Source organism: Amaranthus tricolor, chromosome 9, assembly GCF_026212465.1.
Source record: "Amaranthus tricolor cultivar Red isolate AtriRed21 chromosome 9, ASM2621246v1, whole genome shotgun sequence".
In the NCBI taxonomy this organism is placed as follows: domain Eukaryota; kingdom Viridiplantae; phylum Streptophyta; class Magnoliopsida; order Caryophyllales; family Amaranthaceae; genus Amaranthus; species Amaranthus tricolor.
The window spans coordinates 21899467-21913789 of record NC_080055.1 but is presented as its reverse complement, the minus strand read 5'-3'; the positions used below and the strand labels follow the sequence as shown (position 1 = coordinate 21913789).

General features: G+C 32.2%; 2 protein-coding genes across 2 annotated transcripts; both read left to right on the top strand.

Annotated features, from left to right (window-relative positions):
- Positions 1-1122: 1122 nt before the first annotated feature.
- On the top strand, positions 1123-2511 carry LOC130824518 (protein GLUTAMINE DUMPER 5-like). The gene has a single exon (XM_057689557.1). The coding sequence runs from the start codon at positions 1304-1306 to the stop codon at positions 1775-1777; it is 474 nt and encodes a 157-aa protein (XP_057545540.1). The 5' UTR covers positions 1123-1303; the 3' UTR covers positions 1778-2511.
- A 7125-nt stretch (positions 2512-9636) lies between these two features.
- LOC130823381 (uncharacterized) lies at positions 9637-10124 on the top strand. The gene is made up of 2 exons (XM_057688001.1): positions 9637-10015; positions 10114-10124. Exons 1-2 carry the CDS (start codon positions 9637-9639, stop codon positions 10122-10124), a joined length of 390 nt encoding a protein of 129 aa, XP_057543984.1.
- The last annotated feature ends 4199 nt before the right edge of the window (positions 10125-14323 follow it).

Sequence of the window (14323 nt, the reverse complement as noted above, 5' to 3'; positions counted from 1 at the left end):
TTTTCTAAATAACGTTTTGATTTTATGGTCTCAAAAAGTTATGAAAAGTTCAAATTTAAAATACGTTAAAAAAATTTACTCTTATTTGAGTATGAAACAAGATTAAATTCATTCTCAAAGATTACTAGTGGTAAGTATCTAAAGAGTCGAATAATATAAAGATCTGCATATGAATAAGATCTGAATACTAAATGAGGTAGGGATATTTGAATGGTGAGAAGCTTCAATCTTCTTAGCATATAAGGTTAGCTTCGTATATGCTGCAACTACAATTAAATTTGCATGGGGTGATGTCCCTTTAGATGCCTCTAACACTCAAGTCAGGCAAAGAATCCGAAAATAATAAGGCCAATAGGAAAGTATAGGGAAGAAAAAAGGTTGTTAGACTTCCTTACGTATTTATCGATTTTTACGATTAAAATATACTTTTAGTAATTATGATTTACTTTTCTTTTTTGGAGTTATTAAATTATACTATTGAAACCTAATTCTAATTTATCCATTTCATATAGAAAAAAATTGATTTGAACTAAAATAAACTTATTCTCGCTAGTAAAAATATTTTCTTTCTTTATTTTTTGCAACAAAACACGAAACGACACACTACATAAATCACAATATATTCATGCATTCTAGTGCATCACTAACTCAACTAACCCATAGAAAGAGATGTAATTACCCTTTTAATAACCCTACAAAGCTACAACTTTAAAGAACCCTCTACTTTTTTCTATAATTCTTGAAAACAACATAAAATACCCCTTATAATTTTACATAATTTATACAATAATTCAAATTAAACGACAACTATATAATTACACACTACTTTATCTACTCCTATGCCTAACCCAAAAGCATTTCTTGTAAAAGAAGATGCCTAAGTCCATATCTACATATCTATAAAAATAAGGTGACACCATTTCCATTCACTATTTACCATTTAATCATATAATTCCTTTTGTTTTTCTCGTGACGGAGCAAATATTAAAACCTTTTGAATATTCTGTATGATTTTAAAAAATTAATAATTTTTTAACAATTTTATATCTTCAAATACTTAAAATATACTATACATTTTTCTAAAAACTTATACGAACGAACGTGTTGAAAATACTCATGAACACTTTAATTTTTCCTTTGATTAAAATCCCATTTCTTATTTCTTCCTTCTATATATAAACCTCCTTTCTCCCCCCACTACGCACTCTCAAACCAACTTTCTTCATCTCTCCCAAGTCCCAATTCCCCAATCAAACAACTAACCTACCTTTAAAACACAACATTAAACATTTAATCAAACAAAATGAGGCAATTAGGAATATCATTAAATTTAGAGGCCACATTTGAAGCACAACATCATCCACCACAACACCATCAAATTACACCACCACCGGCCGGGTGGAAGTCTCCGGTCCCTTACTTATTCGGCGGTCTCGCCGCCATGCTCGGTTTAATAGCTTTTGCTTTGCTTATTCTTGCTTGTTCTTATTGGAAACTTTCCGGCGTACATGATTCCGGCGCCGGCGAAGATTCCGGCGAGGTCACCGGCGATGAGAAGCCTACGGAAGCTTCTACCGCAACCGCATATTTGAATGGTATATTTGTTATAATGGCCGGTGAAATGAAACCTACTTTTTTGGCAACTCCGGCTACGAGCCGAGCTTCCTCTTTTGAAAATTGTAGTAGTAGTAGTAGTAATAAGGGAGAAGACAAAGAAGAGAAGGATGTTGAGGTTGAAACGACGACGTTTGGTGGTGGTGATGAAGAGAAAAGATGACGAATGATAACACTACATGAATGTCTTATGTTGGTGGGGGATGGTGGAAATGTTGGTGGTGAGGATTAATATTTTTTTCTCAATTTTGTGCTTAGATATGTCATGGGATTTGGGAGGTGGGACCCATGATTATATTAATGCATAAGTTAATTTTTTTTTTTTTTTGAAAAAATGAAAAATGGGATAAATATGTACTAGTATATATGGGTTTTAATTTATTTTAAAACCTAGATTTGGGGTGAGGAACTGAGGATTAGGTACATATGTAGTAGAGGAGAGATTATAGCTAACCTTTTGGTTTATTTATTTTGATTGATAGATAGCATTAATGTTATAAGTTAGATCGGATGATTTTGAGAATTTAATCTCCATTTTGTTATTTTTTTTTATTTATCATATTGCAATATTTTTTTTTTTTATTTTACAACGTCTATGACATCTATAATAGTAGAATCATTGAATTTGAGATTTTATATGTTGGTAATTTGAATGTTTCTTTGATCACATCATGTGTTTTATAGTATTTTTTAAGAAAGCGAAAAAATTATTGCAATATAAAAAGTGATGGAAATGAGCTAAAATTAAGGTTGCTTTGCTTTTAGACGTTTAATTTTGAAGTTAGTACATTTGTAGTTGGTTATAAAAGAAGACAAAATATGTTGAACAAATTGAAATTACTTCTATGAAAAAAGGGAAAATGTAAACGATATCTATTGCAATCATTTAGCATTATGTGCTATTTTAGTTCATTTCACTTATTTTGTATTAAATTATTTTATTTGTGGACAATAATTCAAAACTTTTTTCACACACATATTAGAATTCTCTTTTAATTTTCTTATAATTCATTCTCTCATTATTTATCATCAAATATTTATCTTTTTTTTTTTACTAAACACATAATTTATGTTTACTACACTAATACCTCATTTCTCTTTGTTACTAATTACCCCCTTCGTTCTGAAATATTCTTTTCATTTGAAATATTTCACCTTAAGGAGAGGGAATTTGGTTAATATTTTTGAGACATATTTAAAAGATCAAATATATTCATGTGAAATCTTATTAAATTCTTCTTAATGTATAATTTTTGTAATATGTATTTTTTATAATTTTTTTATTATATATATTTAGAAATATTGTGGTTTAAAACTTAATTTGAAAACTGTAAAAAAGTAAATGCGAATTGTAAAATGAAAATCTTATATAGAAAATCTTATAATTTTTTTATTATATATATTTAGAAATAATTAGAGTAACGAAATAGTATACATAATTTTCCCGAGTCCCTAGTTCCTACAAATGTAAAATGAAATGGTAAGTTTGTGAATTGTTGCGACACATCCATAAAAGCACAAAAATAACATGTCGAGGTGTTGAGAGTTCCAATGAGTATTTTCATCCGCGGCGAGCCGAGACTGCCTTGTATTTTTACCCTTCATATTTGCTGCATACACTACTGTTTCCTCTGGGTCCACTATCCTAGAAATGTGAGCCTTCCCATACACTAATCACAAAAAATGTTACAAATATTAATAAATTAATAAAAATCTCTAAAATGTGTAATATTATTAAAATTGTGAAAATATATTTAGATACCATTAAACTAAGAGAGAGATACAGACACCATCTAAAATATTTAAATATTATAAAATCAACAAAAATAAAAAAATATTGTAAAATTAACATAGTCTATTAGAATAGAAAGTAAGAATAGCATCATTTGCTTTTATAATGAACTTTCAGGAGAGACATAACTTCTTACAGCCCGTTTCAATATATATTTTAGTACTTATTGGTGGTAGTTAGAATGATTTGAAGTAAAAATTTTATTACACGTATCAGAATGGCATGAAAGTTTGATCATAAAAAAAATCACAATTTTCATTATCACTCGATACTACATTTTCAAATGGTAATTTATTGAAATGAATTTTGTGAAGAAAATATGAGATTATTGAAGAAGAATAAGCATGGTCAATAAATTTGTAAAGAGATATTCCTACTAAAATTATACTAAACTTCATTATCATTCCCACCACTTAGTACCGATTTTCAAAAGAGTAACTAGTGTAATATTTCTAGTATTTTTGTTTTCTTTTGTAATAAATGTTGCTACTTGCTACATCTAGTCTATAAATTTTGCTATAATTTTCATTTAAGATTATTTCAAGAATTTTGTTATATTTTCATTTTTGGTTGAGTTTTTTTTTTTTTTTTTATTTTGTTTTCACATTTGACTTTTCTTTTTGTGTCATGTACGCATTTTTTCACAATTCCATAAAATATTTATTTTGCTTCTTTGTCTTGAGTTGTTCACAATATATACTTTTAGAGAGAAAGTAAAAGTGGTAGACCATAGGCCAAAAATATGATAATTAATGAGAAAGTGAGAAATAAAAATAATGCAAAATAATAGGAACAAACCAAAATGACAAATGAACAAAATAAAAGAAATAGAGAGTACTACTAAGAATTAAAATTTTCGTAAAGAAGTAATTAAATTAATTTTTGGGGAAGTTGTTAAATTTTTCTCAGGTAATATTAAAACAATTTAATGTTCACTAATTTAATTTTATTTAATTTTATTTTTTTCATTTTAGTCTTCATAGTAATAGAGTACTTATGTGAATGTGAAATGGCATGAATAACCAAAATGTATCATGCATGCCTTACCTTTGTGAAAAGCATGAATTAGGGAGAAGCTTAGGGTTTGTTCTCTCTACTTTCCTTTAAGAAATGCATGAATTAAAAAAAGAGGTTATGTTTTTTCTTTGCCTTTTTACGTAGAGTTTTTAGTTCTTACAAGTTTCAATTAAAATTTGATCTATTTTAAATGAAAAATAAATGCAAATTATAAGGGATGGAAAAAGTACAGCTCATAAATGCAAATTAAAAATGAATTAGAGTATACCCTTTAAGGTAGCGTTTGGAAACACGAATTTCATTTGAATTTTTGTAATTCAATTCAAGAAATTAAAATTATGGATTTAAATTCCAATTTCAATTCCTCAATCTCGTTTGGAAATCAAAGAATTGAATTCCTATATTTCAAATCCACATAGTTGTTTGGAAAATATTGGAATTGAATTCCCAAATTTAAATTCTATAGTATTGTTTGGATAACCTTGTAATTACATTCAACCATAAAAACGGTAAAAATGAACATAGAGTACTATAGAGAAATGATGGCCAAGTATTACTTTCTAAACCTCAATAGTGAAATATATAGAGAAGGAAAGGCAAGTATTACTTTTAAAATAGTGAATTAAATATAGCAGTCGGAAATTTTCGAGTCACACAAAACATAGAGTACCACTGCTATAATATAGAAAAGTAATAAATAGTGAATTAAAAACAAATTAATTGTTAAATGAAAATGTAGTGAAACTTCGGATGAACACGGTTCGGTTTGGTCTGATCTGATACTAAAATCAAACCAAATCAAAAATTCCGGCCAGGAAAATTTTCTAGACTGTACCGGACCAAACCGTTTTACAACTGTCTGGTCTGCTGTATCGTTTTTTTTATCCAAATTAATACACGTGTTTATCAAATATTTCGCATCTATAATCACTAAACATAATAATTTGTAATTAGTTGATAATATCAACATCATTTAAGTATATATTATTATACAAAAATTACTACATCTTGAAATATCTAGGTAGCAACTTAATTTCTTTTTAAAAAAAATTATGATTTGGACCATTGTAAGGTTTGCAGTCTAGTATGGTATGAAAAATAAAAAATCGATACCAGAACGTAAACTGTAATTTATTTTTCTAAAAAAAAAAAGACCAGATCATTTTGACCGTAAACCAGACCAAATACTAAAATTTTAATTTGATCCGATTTAATTTACGGTTTAGAATTTAGACTAAACTTTATTCAGTACGTGAAACCGTATGAAACAAGTTAGTGCCCGGCATTAAAAAAGACACAAGTGAATGGATCAACATTACAATTTAGCAGTGGTAAACACGTCAATGGGTCAACATTACAATTTAGCAGTGGTAAACAAGTCAATGGGTCAACTTAGAGTACCAAACAAAAATAAATGGTCCTTCTGCTTCATCACCAATAGTACAACTTTGGAAATTAAAATAATAAATAAATTTATTTATAATTTGTCTAAGTAGCGTTAAAAAATAAAAAAAAAATTATTTTCGAGTTCACCAAAATTTATTTCCCAAATTAGTGTTCATTAAGAAAAAAACTAATTAAATCTATTTGATTGTGGTTTGGAAAGTTCTAAACCTCTTAAATATCTTCTAAGCAAAACAAAACCAAAACTAAATTAATTTCAATTCCAAAAATAAATTTTAAAAAAATAATGAATAGGAATTGAAATTAGAGAAGGTATGGGTTGGAAATGAAGAGTTTGTTTTTTACTGAGAATTTGAAAAAAATAAGATTATTTAACAACTTAATTCCAAAAATAAGCTTCGTGAAAACTTATTTCCCAAAATAAGTGTCCGTACATCCAAGTCTAGGTTCGGCAAGAGTCGCTGTTAGTAACAGCGAAAGAGAAAAAAAAATAATAATAAAAGCCTAAAGTCGCTGTTACTAACAGCGACTTAAAAGAAAAAATTAAAAGCCCAAAGTCGCTGTTACTAACAGCGACTTAAAAAAAAAATTTCTTTTTTAGGTCGCTGTTAGTAACAGCGACTTAATGCGTTTTAAGTTTTCAGTTCACCTCAAAGTCGCTGTTACTGGGTGGTTAAGGTTTTTTATTAAATGTTTACTATTCTAGTACACTAATAAACCATGCATTTCTTTGTTGTATTTTAATTTATTGCTTATATGTGTCTGCATTTCTAAAATTGTTCATTTTATCTTTCAGGTTGTCTGATATATGAAATTTTTGCTGGTATGAAGCTTAACAAGACAGAAGAACTCCGAAATACTTCTTCAATTCCAAAGGTATCACATATTTTCTATGTATGATGTCGTTTTGTGTTATAGTCAAATTCTTTAAAATAGCTACAGAATTTAATTGTTAGTAAGCACGATTTTCTTACATATGCAAAATTATGATGAATTGGCTACTTGGTCCTCAAGATGACAACAATTCTTTTTGTATGTCTTTTTATTATTGTTCTTTCAGTCGTTGCTTCTAGATTATCAGAGATTATTGAGTTCTATGTCGTCCAAGAGATTAAATACTTCCAAGTTTATTGAAAATAGTGGTAAGTTTTGAAAAGTTTCTAGTACCAAGGTTATGATTTCTCTGATCCTTTTACTTTATTCAAGGAGGGATTACACATCTCATTCTCTGCATATGCAATCCTGAAACTCTATCTATTGGACAAGTTCATTAATGCCGATACAAGCATGTACAAATGGCCCCATCTTAGTATTTCCCTTTGTATTGTCTAAAATGTAGGTTACGCTGCTGCACAAACTTGGTCATGTCAAATGGGACATGTTGCTGTTACTAACAGCGACTTAAATTTATTTTTTTTAAGTCGCTATTAGTAACAGCGACTTTGTGCTTTTAATTTTTTTATTTTATAAGTCGCTGTTAGTAACAGCGACTTTAGGCTTTTAAATTTTTTTTTCTCTTTCGCTGTTACTAACAGCGACTCTTGCCGAACCTAGGCTTGGATGTACGGACGCTTATTTTGGGAAATAAGTTTTCACGGAGCTTATTTTTGGAATTAAGTTGTTAAATAATCTTATTTTTTTCAAATTTTCGTTTTTTACTTAGGTTGGAATTGTGTTGGAATTAGGCCAATTCCAATTTCATTAGCCAAACAATGGAATTGGATCAATTCCATCAATTCAAATGAAATGGCCCAATCCAAACATATAACCAACAAGTTTTAAAAAAAAAAAATGAAATTAAAAAAAAAATAAATTTATGATAAGATTAAAAGAAAATATCATTATTACTAAAAAAATTTGCAAAACAAATAGACAACAATAAATGAATAATAAATGCAAAATACAAGCAACAGCATAATGCAATTCATTGATTTCAAACTTAATATATCAGTTTTTTTTTTTTTTTTTTTTTTTTTTTTTTTTTTGAATAACTGATATATTCAAAAAAAAAAAAAACCTTAATATTTTAGTTTCCTATCAAAAAACCTTAATATCATTTTGAATAACTTATATAGAAGATATGAATTTAAATTAGGGTGGTATATAGTTGATATACTAATCTAGTAATTAATTACAGTCTTATAATGAACTGATATAGATACAAATGGTGTCGTATAATTTATTAATGGGCCTAAAGTTATTATTTTGTCTAGGATTTCAAAAATCATAAGACCGAGTCTGATTTATTCCCTATAAATTAATCAAATTTACAATAAAAAAGACCCACATTAAAATTAATAATCAAAGTATTTGGAATAATTGTAGGTAAATCATCACTATTTGGAATAATTGATCGTATGCCTATCTGTAACTTGTTGCATTACGGCATTAGCTAATAAAGTTATCAACATACAATCATTGGATAAATGCATTTCTTAGTGCTTGTATATGTCATCCAACTAATTTAAACTAACCAACAAAAATGAATAATACTCCATACTTTTAGTAAACAAACAAAAGGGGTATTTGGTTAATATTTTTTAATTCAGGTTGACTTTTGTCTTTTAACTTTTTGGATGAATTTAAAATTTATCTTTTTTTTGATTAAAAAGTCGCATATATTTTTGGTAAATGGTTTTTCAACTAGTAAACACTACACGTTTGCCTTCAAGCCAAAAAAACAATAACTTTATTTTAGTTTTTTTTAATGGTTTTGACTTGTTGAATTACTTTTTCTCTAATAAACAATCAACTGTCTATATTAAAATTCACCAAATGTCTCTCTAAACAAACAGTCTATCCAACTAATTTAAAAATAAACAAAACTAATTAACATTTGCAAATGAATTAACAAATTAATTTAAATCAAACAATCAATAATCAATAACTATTTGCTAAACAAATCCTAACATTATTTTGGTTAGTTTGTTTACTAACCTTATCGTTTTTGTAAAATAAACAACACTAGGATATTCTATTTAATTTGAGTGGTGACAAGTCATCATACACGACAAATGTTTTTAGTGTAAATATTTTATTTATTGATAGATCATTTACTTCTTAATGATGTATGATTCACCTTAATGCTTTATAAATCATCTCTATAACAAATAGAGGAAAAGACATTGAAGAAAAATAATTTAAAAGATATTTTTTCCATTGAGTTCACTATAAATATTCGCAAAACATTTTGGGAACTTAAATATTGCAAATTTAATGGTAGGAAATTTTTAACTTTTTATGTTAGTTATTATCTTTAGGATGGTCAATAAGGAGAGAAAGAAGATTAATTATTAAAGTTTAGATTAATTAGAATGTTTTTCATGTTTGTAAATTGTAATATATCATAATACAATTTATAAATTTTAGTTACAGTATTGTGCTAGATGAAAAGAAGAAGAAACAAAGAGTTTAGAGAGAGAAAAAGTAGTAATCTTATTATTGATGTAATTTGTGATTATTCATCTTGCATGATGATCAGCTTGTTAGAATATGCTAGAATATGTTAGAATATTTTTCCATATAATAAGTTGTATATTTAGTGAAACAAATATTCTGAATATTTCCCTAACTTAGGAAACATCCTGTGTATATATAGAATACAATGTATATTGGTAGAAGTTGAATAAACACAGAATTTTGAACCCTAAAATTGGTTTATTCCTGAATTCATGGTATCAGAGCCAAGACGTTTCTGAGGAGAAACCGTCTGCGGCGTCATCATTTACCGGAAAAATCAAACCTCACCTGAAGAAGAAAACAGAATGGAGTCGAAGGACACCATAATCATGCCAGACCAACCAGTAACAATGGGGCAGTTATTGCAACTGTTCTCACAGTTAAACACCAATAAACCACCTCCACCACCATCCGAAACATCCACAAGCACCACCACAATTTCAATTCCCACATTCTCAATATCAGGAAAATTAACTCACCATAATTACACCATGTGGTCCAGGTTGATGCAATTAGCCTTAAGTGGTCGGGATCGTCTCAATCACATCATCGACGATCCTCCACCACAAACAGACCAAGAGTACAGCCAATGGACCAGACGAGACTCAGTGGTTATCTCATGGATAATCGAAAGCATTCATCCGGATCTAGTCAACCAATTTATCGATTTCCCAACCGCAAAGACTCTTTGGAAAGGGATAGAGATAGTATACAGCAGTGGCAATGACGGTCTCCAAATTTTCGATCTCACTGTCAAAGCCAACAAAATCGAACAAAAGACCGAAACCTTGGAGAAATATTATAGCAACTTAATAACTTTGTGGAAGGAAATCGATAGGAGGCAACCAAACCCGATGAAGGACCCAGAAGACAAAGTCATTTACAATCAATTACTCCAGAGAAACCGGTCGTACCAATTTCTTGCAGGGGTAAATGAAACTTTCGACAAAGAGAGGAGAGACCTTCTCCTTCAAAATCCATTACCCACTGCAGAGGAAGCCTACGGATTCATAAGGAGGGAGATAATGAGAAGGGGAATCATGAAAAAGGAGCCCTCATCAGAGGTAGATTCATCGGGCTCAGGGGGTGTGTTCGCTGTTAGGGGGAGATCGGAAAAATCTTACCGGAAAAATGACGACAGGAGCCATCTTCAATGTACCCACTGTGGTGGAATGAGGCACACGAAAAGTGAATGCTTCAAACTTGTTGGATACCCGGATTGGTGGCCAGACACGAGGAAGAAAGGGGCAAAAATGGCCGGACAACTCTCCGATCAGCCAAGATCTGGAAGAGCAGCAGTCGTTTCAAGCACCAAATCAGACGAAAGCATGGCTGCCATGGTTAGATACTCAAAGGAGGATGAAGGTAACAGGGAGAAGAACAGTCAGGAGAAATGGGAAAGTGACTCTTCAAATGAGTCAGAAGGTGACCCTTCAAATGAAGGTCACACGTATTTTAAAGCAAAAGGGAGGGGAGACGTGGCTCCCTCTCCTCCACCCGTTTTTTCTTTTTCTTGTGTGAATAAAAACAATCTTGTTAACGGATGGATTCTTGATTGCGGAGCTACGGACACAATGTCTTATGATCAAAATGATTTTTTTAACCATGTCCGACCTAAAAAGAATCTCATTAAAACTGCTAATGGGGAAGAAATTAAAGTCATGGGTGCGGGAACTATTACTGTGTCAGGAAAGTTAACATTGAATAATTGTCTTTTTGTTCCTAATCTCTCACATAAACTGTTGTCTGTTAGTCATCTTACAAAGGAACTCAATTGCACTGTGCTTATAAAATCTGGTTCTTGTGTTGTGCAGGATGTTCAGACAGGCAAGATTATTGGGCGTGGTATTGAAAAAGATGGTCTGTACTACTTGGAAGAGACGGTTCAAAAAGGCAACGCAGTTCTTGCTCATGGGTCACGGGAGAAACAACTGTGGACTTGGCATCGTAGACTTGGACATCCATCTGTAGGGTATCTTAAGAAACTTTTTCCCACTTTAGCTAGATCAAATTTGGACTTTAAGTGCGAGACATGTATTCTAGCAAAGAGTCATAAACACTCATATCCTAGTAGTTTGAATCGATCCAGTTTACCATTTATGATTGTTCATTCTGATGTTTGGGGACCCGCACCTGTTTGTGGAATGCATGGTTTTTTCTATTATGTTGTGTTCATTGATGATTGTACTAGAATGAGCTGGATTTACTTTCTTAAACACAAATCTGAGGTGTTTGAAGTGTTTGTTGATTTTTATCACATGATATGCACCCAATTCCAAACCCAACTCAGTACCTTGAGAACTGATAATGGCCGTGAATATGTTAACACTAAGATGCACAAATTCCTTGCTAGTAAAGGCATTATTCACCAAACTTCGTTTCCGGATACACCTCAACAAAATGGTGTAGCTGAACGAAAAAACAGAACCCTACTAGAAATTACCCGTGCCATAATGCTTGAATCCCATGTTCCTACCACTCATTGGCCCGATGCTATTTCCACTGCTACCTACCTCACTAACCGTCTTTCCACAAAGGCCCTAAACTATAAAACACCTTTATAAACCCTTCAAACATACCTTCCCATACCTTCCCATACCTTCCTCACATTCCTTACCTCCCCGGATCTTTAGGTGCACCGTCTATGTTCATTGTCCGAAACGGATACGAAGTAAACTAGAACCACGGGCTATTAAGTGTGTTTTCTTGGGCTATGGAAGAAACTAGAAGGGGTATAGGTGTTATGATCCAAAAAATCAACGAATGTACACTACGATGGATTGTGATTTCTCTGAATCCGAATACTACTACACCCATCCTCGATGTCAGGGGGAGATGCAAAGTGACGATCTCAGATGGTTAGCTGGTCCATGGATGCTAAACCCAGACCCACAAGAGCAATTAGGCAATGCTACCGAACTGTCTCTTCAAGTTGTACACCCCATACCACATCCAGTTATGTCTGAACATCAGGTTAGTTCTCTACTTGAGCAAGATAAGATATGTGATGCTGAGATTGTTGATATTACTAGTGAGGATGGGGAGATAGGGGAAGAGCAGACAGGTGAACCCCAGGGGTACATACTTCCACCTCGCTCAACTCGAGGCGTACCCCCTAGAAGGTACGATCCGGATTATGAAGCCAAGAGATCGAGGTATCCGATCGAGCCAATCGTGGAGGATAACATGTCACAGAGTGCTTTAGCATTCAAAGCCGCCATCTATGCAATCGAACTTCCACAAAATGTTGATAAAGCTATGCAGGATGTTAAATGGAGGAAGGCTATGGAAGAAGAGATTGACGCTCTACAGAAAAATGAAACATGGGAAAAATGCACCCTACCAAAAGGAAAAAAGATAGTGGGATGCAAATGGGTGTACACAGTGAAGTATAAAGCAGATGGATCCATCGAACGGTACAAAGCTAGACTTGTGGCGAAAGGGTATACACAGACATATGGAGTTGATTATTCAGAGACCTTCTCTCCAGTTGCTAAGCTGGATACTATAAGGGTTTTATTCTCCATAGCAGCGAATCTTGATTGGCCTCTTCACCAATTCGATGTAAAAAACGCCTTTCTACATGGAGAATTAAAGGAAGAAGTATATATGCAGGCTCCTCCAGGATTCTCAGGAGATTTTGGGAGAAATGAAGGGTGCAGATTACGGAAAGCTTTATATGGGTTAAAACAATCGCCCCGAGCTTGGTTTGGCAGATTCACTTCAGCAATGAAGAAATTTGGGTATAAACAGAGTAATTCCGATCATACACTCTTTCTGAAGAAGAACGGAAGTAAGATAACTTGCCTTGTCATCTATGTAGATGACATGATCATTACAGGGGACGACAAAGACGAGATCAAGGTCCTAAAAGACAAGTTGTTTCAGGAATTCGAGATGAAAGATCTAGGAAGGCTCAAGTATTTTTTGGGGATTGAAGTCCTAAGGTCTAACAGGGGCATCTTTATATCTCAAAGGAAATATGTGCTGGATCTACTAGCTGAAGCCGGTATGTTAGATTGTAAGCCCATTGAGACACCAATAATAACCAATCATGGGTTACAAATTCTTGAAGATGGGGAACCAACAAATTGTGCGCAGTACCAGAAACTGGTGGGAAATTGATATACCTAGCACATACAAGGCCTGACATTGCTTACGCAGTTGGAGTTGTAAGTCGATTCATGCATCGACCTCAGATACAGAATATGGAGGCAGTGATAAGAATCTTGAGATATTTAAAAGACACTCCAGGACAGGGGATTCTATATCAGAAGAATGGTCACCTTGATCTAGTTGCCTATACTGATGCAGATTGGGCAGGTGATAGAGATGATAGGAAGTCGACATCAGGATATTTCACTTTAGTAGGAAGAAATCTTATGACATGGAAGAGTAAGAAACAAAAGGTGGTCGCCTTATCTAGTGCTGAGGCTGAATTCCGAGGAATTGCAAAAGGAGTTACCGAAGTCTTATGGTTAAGGAGACTTCTTACTGAGCTTGGTTTTATGCCATTGAAGAACTGTGTGTTGTATTGTGATAATCAGGCTGCCATCAACATTTCAGAAAATCCAGTACAACATGATCGCACGAAACATGTCGAGATCGATAGACATTTCATAAAGGAAAAATTGGAAAATGACATCATTAGATTGCCCCATGTCCGCTCAGAGGATCAGTTGGCAGATATTCTCACCAAAGCGGTAGCAGCCCAGTTCTTTGAGAGTGTTCTACGCAAGTTGGGTGTTGGTGATCCTACGACCCAACAACACCCAACTTGAGGGGGAGTGTTAGAATATGCTAGAATATGTTAGAATATTTTTCCATATAATAAGTTGTATATTTAGTGAAACAAATATTCTGAATATTTCCCTAACTTAGGAAACATCCTGTGTATATATAGAATACAATGTATATTGGTAGAAGTTGAATAAACACAGAATTTTGAACCCTAAAATTGGTTTATTCCTGAATTCACAGCTTAAGTATTTATACATCAAAGATTTATTTCAAGAAGTTTGTTATAAAATTTGTTAT